Source organism: Oryza glaberrima, chromosome 12, assembly GCF_000147395.1.
Source record: "Oryza glaberrima chromosome 12, OglaRS2, whole genome shotgun sequence".
Classification (NCBI taxonomy): Eukaryota; Viridiplantae; Streptophyta; class Magnoliopsida; order Poales; family Poaceae; genus Oryza; species Oryza glaberrima.
In genome coordinates, this window is record NC_068337.1 from 7,007,189 (window position 1) to 7,013,513 (window position 6,325).

Genomic DNA, 6,325 nt, shown 5'->3' on the forward strand with positions numbered 1-6,325 from the left:
AGCCCCGGACAATGGAGGATGGATATTTGCGAGTAGTACTGCAGACTGCAGTTGCCTTCTGGTGAGGGAAAAATAGCCTGCCTGCCTGCCTGGGTGAGGTTAGTGGAAAACGTTGGTGGCCCCTTTTCCCCTGGGGATAAAGCACACCGCTGCCGGTGGGCCCCGCCGCCGCATGCTCCAGACGGTCTACGTGTTCCCTCCCAACCATAAAAGCCCGCCTGCACACTCCGCGCCCTCCCATTGGTCCAGACACACCATCGCTAGTACTAGTCCCTTTTACCTCCCTCGACTCCGACCACACGCGGCCCATCACCCTAACCCACTTACACGTGGCCCCGGGATAACCCCCGGACCCACCTGTCAGTCAGACGGGGATGCGGAGGACACGTCGACTCTGCGCACCCGCTTTTGCTGGCGGGTAGGTTAGGTCAGGTGTGGGCCATGGGTGTCAGTGAGGGGGGGGGGGGGAGTATTTGCTGCTGCCTGCTTTGCGTGGCGCGGCAGGCAAGGCGCTGCTCCCCTCCTCCTCCAATGGGCAATGGGCCGGCGCGGGTGCGGGCCTTTTCACGTGCCGCGCGCCACGTGTTGCGGCGAGACCAACCATAGCCCGCCTCCTCCCAGTGACACGTGGGCCTCACGACACGCGTCCGTTCCCACCTCCCTACTCCTAGCTCAGCTCCCGCTGTGTATTAAAAGCCTCTCCGCCCCACTCGCCGGCGTCGCGTTCCACTCGCCGGGAAAAACCTGGACAGGTAGCAGTGCTCGTCGCCGTTCGAGTTTCACGACGAGGTGAGGTGAGGTGAGGTGAGGTTGGGAGTAAGTGGTCTAGTGGGTGGTTGATGGAGCGGAAGGGAGGGTGCTGCTTGGCGCCGAGGTACGGCGCGGCGTCGGCCGGAGCTGGGGGACAGGCGGCCATGGCGTGGCAGATGGGGAGGATCATGCTCAAGTTCCGTCCGATTGCGCCCAAGCCGGCGGCGATGGCGCCTGCCCCCACGCCGGCGCCGGTTGCGGGTGTGGGGGCCGGGAAGGGGAAGCGGAAGGCGGTGAGCGGCAGTGGTGGTGGGAGGAGGGGGAGGAAGCCCAAGAAGGCTGCCACCGTGGCCACGTTGGCGGCGGCGCATGCACCGGCACCGACGCCGTCGGTGGCGGGGAAGACTGTACCCAAGGTCGTCGGCCACTGCAAGGAGATGGAGAGGGAGAAGGAGAAGGAGAAGTCGTTGTCCTCGCCGTCGTCATCCTCGTCCGGGATGACATCCGTGGAGTCGTCGCCTCCACCGCCACCGTCGGCGATGCTGCCGCTCCTGCCTGTGCGGCCGCTGGACACGACGATGACGACGCAGGCCGCCGCACCGGGAGAGCAGCTGCCACCTCCTGTGGCGCCCGCGCACGCCGCTGCGCAGTCGGTGGTGGTCGCTCCGCCTCCGCGCGCGCTGCTCCCAGCCGCGGCGGTGGTGACGGTGGAGGACGTGACGAGCGTCTGGCGCGACGGCGGCAGCGGCGCGGCGCGCGCGGGGGACGACGGCGACGGCGCGCCGGCGTTCGTCTCCGACCAGTGGGGCCGCGTCACGTGGAAGAACGCCGCGTTCCACCGCGCGGTGGCGCCGGACGCCGCGGCGCCCGACCAGGCGCGCGTGGCGCTCGCCGCGAAGGACGGCGACGCCGCCGCCGCCGTGCCGGCGTGGGGCACCTGCGCCGGGTTCACCTGCCGCGTGCGCGTCCACCCATCCCCATCCTCCCCTCGCCGCGGCTCCGTCGTGGCCCCCTGCGACGTGTGGCGCCTCGACGCCGGCGGCTGCTACCTCTGGCGGCTCGACCTCCAGGCCGCGCTCAGCCTCAGCCTCGGCGCCCTCCCGTAATACGCCTCCGTCGCACGGAGACGTATTCTCGCCGCGTACTATACCCGTATCCGTATCCTGGTCGGGCGCAGATTAGGTCTACCTAATTACAAGATTAAGAGATGGAATTAGAGGAGCAGCAGAGCAGCAAGATTTGCAAGTGTAAGGAGAATTAACTAAGCCAAGTGATGCTTCTGGAATCTGGAGGCATGCAAGAAGCATGCGGCTCTTTTTTAAATTTTTCTATTTGCCCCCCAAATGTAGGGAGATTTACCTAATTATTTAATCTCTATTTACCCCAAAATGTATGGAGATTAATCTTTGTTTATTATAAGCACTAATTAGTTTAATTAGTTGGTGCCACAGACGAGGCAAGGCAGTGGATTACGAATCCTGCAGAGGCAACGGAATATTTGGATTGGTGTCACGTCATCTTTTGACGTTCACGTAACAGGGTTTTAAATCTCCCGCTATAGCTGTTTGGGAAGAGTTCTAGCTATTTGCTCTTATGTATAATTTAGCCGCTATAGCTTCATTTAGCCCGCTATAACTGTTTGAGAAGCTAACCGCTAAATTTCTTATCCCGCTATTTAAAACATTGTTACGTAATCACCGCTGACTAGTCAGAGCCGCATGGAGAGATCTGAGCCGTCCGTGGCTAGTGCAGGTGGAAATCATGTCGCTGTGATGATGTGAGGTTGGTGGGGATCGGACGGCGACTAGCGGTTTTAATTAGTTCCCCGATTAGTACCACATCCGTTACAAAATAAGTACAGTTATAAAATAAGTACAGCCATAGATATACGTCCTCAGCGTTTTGATCATCTGTTTTATTTGAAAAATTTATGAAAAATATTAAAAAAAATAGTCTCACATAAAGTACTATTCAGGTTTTATCATCTAATAATAATAAAAATACTAATCATAATCATTTTTCAAATAAGACGAACAGTCAAACGTTGGACATGAATAGTGCTAAAACTATACTTATTTTGATACGTAGGGAGTAATAGTTAATTGATCCACTTGTTATATTTAGTAATTGTGCATGGTACTACTACAACAGGTGTATTTTTAATTTAAAAAGTGGTAGCTCATGGATTTGATCAGAATAATCAGTCCAACTACAAGCATAATACTGTGTGCATACCATACTGTTGATGAAAAACACCCAAATTTGGTCGTTAACACATACAAATTAAAGTTTTTTTAGGAACCATATAAATTAAAGTTGAGCCAAAATATTTGCATTCCATTTTTCAAAGTGATTTTATCTAATTTTGATTTATTGGTTTAGAATTCAATTTGTAATACAAGTCGAAGTTTTCTAGGTGGCCGCTATTTTCAAGCCTCTTTGAACCAAGGATTTTCATACGATTTTCTATTTGAGCTTACCAAATCTTATGAAATTCCTATGAAATAGCTTATTGGATGTAGATTTTGGAGAAAAGCTAGTGAGAGCTCAAAGCCTCAAACCTCATGAAATCTTTTCTTCGAGTCTATCTAGCTCTGATCTAATTCCTGTATTCTTTCATGCGGTTGTTTCTATTTTTTTTGTTTTATAATTCTTTATTTTATACATACAATCTCATCAAAATTTCATCTTTTTCCTATTCCTACGTTTCAAAAAGACGCTCAAATTCAAACAAAATCTACAATAAGAAACGATGCGGTACATTTTATCATTGCACATCATGCATCTTCGCCTCGTGAAGGAAAAAACATGTACAAATCCTTCAAACACACCAGGCTTGTTCGGCTGGTATGGTATTGCGGCGTTTGCAGCAACAGTACCAGTGTACAGCTATATATGCCGAACGAGCCACATTCTATTTGAAGTAGTAGTATCCTCAATTTGTTTGCAATACTGTAATAAGTAAAATGTAAAATACTGTAATTTGTTTGCATTACACTAGTGGTCTACTCCCTCCGTAAAAAAAAACTCAATTTAATCTATAAAATGTCTGATCTAATACACTAGATTAAGGGCCTCTTTGATTCATAGGATTCGCAAAGGATTTTCATACATTCAAATTCCTATATATGGATTATTTTTCTACATGTCCCTTTGATTCGTAGGAAAAAAAGGAAACTTTCTATAGAATTGTATTCCTATGCTTCACATTTCATAGGAAAAATAGTTAGAGGTGTGATCTCTTTGTGAATTTTCCTTTGTTTTTCTTATAGCACTGTCAACGGACTTCTATTGTCTTTTTTTTTATGTTTGTTGATCCTATAGAATTTGAGTAATATACCGCTTCAATTTCTATGTTTTTTCTATTTCTACGTTTTTTCCCTATTATGCCAATCAAAAGACCTGGGATGTTTTAGATGTAGGGAGTACTCCCATATTCTTCTCTCTTTTTTTTTTCTCTTGAGTTTCCGCGCCGGCCTCCATCCAATGGGACGCCTCCATCGCATCGCCGCGCGAGCACTGGTCATCGTCGTCGCCGCGTCCTACTCAATCCCCCCTATACCTCCCAGCCTCCCACCACCGCGCACCTACGCCATTGCATGGTGTGGTGCCCCTTGCCCCCCCCACCCCCCCCCCCCCCCCCCCCGCGCGCGCGAGAGAGATCGAGCCAATCGGAGGCGACCACCACAAGCAAACCCGTCGCTTAAACTAAAAGCACGCCGACGCCGACGCCGATGCCGATCGCCAACACCCCATTGGTCCACCTCGCTCTCATCCATCCATAGCAAGCAGTGCTTACCTAGCTGGAGAGACATCTAGATGGATCCTTACAAAAGAGAAAAAAAAAGGAAGAGAAGACTGCGAGAGGCGGATCTCTTTCCAGATCTCCGGCGGACAGGTGGACGACGGCGACGGCGCCGACGACCGCGCGCTGATCGCATCGAGAGATCGTGCTGCTTTACCGGAAGCATCTGAATATCATCTCGCAGGGGCAGGGGTCACAAGCTGCGGCTCGCCATTGGACGGCGCCGGTGACTCGGCGAACCGTACGGAGCTCGCCGGCGATTGGCTGGTGGTCGTAAATTACCTCGAGTGAATTGATTGGCGGAGCAAATATATCAGGAGATATGATGGGCACAGGAATGATGATGACAAGATGGAAGTGGCCATTGGAGGGTGCGTAAGGTCGCCGAGTGATAGTAGACGGCACAGTGCCAGGTGGATGGTAGCTAGAGTAGACATTTGGATAGGTCGAGTGAAGCCATCTCAAAATGTTAGTAAGAGCATCTCCAAGAAAATGGTTAAATGGCTCTCTAAGCCAAATTCTAGCAAGTTTGGAGGAAAAAAGCCCTCCAACAGCCTCTTTATCTGACTGGCTAAGCCATCTAGCTGGCCAAATTTGGCCATCCTACCTGCCTGGCCAAATCGGTTGCTAGCTGTGGGTCCCACGTTGCTCCCCCCACCCAACCCCAAATCTCTCCTCTCTCTTTCCTTGCACGGCCGCACAGATCGACTGCGGCGGCGGGTAGTTGGCGCGGGGACGAGCGCGGCCGATGAGGAAGGCGGTGGCAGCGACAGCGAGGAGGAGGAAGGAGGCAACGGCTCGGTGGGAGGAGTGGAGGCGGGTGTAGGCAGCGGCCACGAAGGATCTTGGACTCGTCGTCGTCGTCACCGACGGAGGTGGCGGAGGAGTCGCGGACTGCATCCGCCGCCCTGCCGTCGCCGCGTGCCTCTCCGCTGAGTAGCGGGCTGCCTCCGGCGCCCTGGCGTCGCCGCACACGGCCTCTCCGCCGAGTAGCGGGTTGCCTCCGGCGCCCTGCTGTTGCCGCATGCGGCCAGCGCCGTCCCGTCGTCGCCGCGCCGGAAGACCGGCGCCCCGCTGTTGCTGCGCCCGAAGACCAGCGCCCCGCCGTCACCGCGCGTGGCCAGCGCCGCCCCGTCGTCGCCACGCGCGGCCCACGCCGCCCCTACCGTTGCAGCACCCGAAGACCGACGCCCCGCCGTCGCCGCGCGCTGCCAGCGCCGCCCCGCCGTCGCCGTGCCCGAAGACCGCCGCCCCGCCGTCGTCGCGACGAGCAGCATGAAAAAGGGGCGTGGGAGTAGGGGGAGTTGGTGAGGAAGAAGGAAGTGGTATAGAGGCTGACACATGGGTCTCGCTGTCATAGACTCAGAATAGAGAGAATGAATGGAGAGGCTGTTGGAATAAACAACAAATTGACTAGCCAAATTAAATGGAGAGTTAGCCAAACGGATATTTGGAGAGTCCGATTTGGAGAGGCTGTTGGAGATGCTCTAATAGGATAGGATTCGATCCATTGTAGCACAACAAATCTGGATAGAAACACATCCATTGTTCTAAAATAGGTCAAATCTTAATTTAGGTAGCAACATTTTAAATAGAGGCATGAGCTTGGAGTTGGATTAATTGGATGAGCTGCATGCTGGCTTAGATTATTTCTATACGGACGTACAATCTGGCGGCTTAATTATTGATTATAGTTGGGAGATTAGTGTGGAAAGAGGAGTTTTATTTATTTATTTTCTTTGACAAAGAAGGTAAGCTGTCTTAATTATA

The 6,325-nt window shown here is 52.8% G+C and overlaps 1 protein-coding gene across 1 annotated transcript; it reads left to right on the forward strand.

The window, feature by feature from the left end:
• The first annotated feature begins 581 nt into the window (after positions 1–581).
• LOC127756514 (uncharacterized) lies at positions 582–2,145 on the forward strand. Its single transcript, XM_052281856.1, has one exon. It carries the CDS (start codon positions 840–842, stop codon positions 1,854–1,856), a length of 1,017 nt encoding a protein of 338 aa, XP_052137816.1. The 5' UTR covers positions 582–839; the 3' UTR covers positions 1,857–2,145.
• The last annotated feature ends 4,180 nt before the right edge of the window (positions 2,146–6,325 follow it).

Excerpts from the sequence above, each read along its gene's own strand:
- LOC127756514 (XM_052281856.1), top strand. The coding sequence starts at position 840 with ATGGAGCGGAAGGGAGGGTGCTGCTTGGCGCCGAGGTACGGCGCGGCG.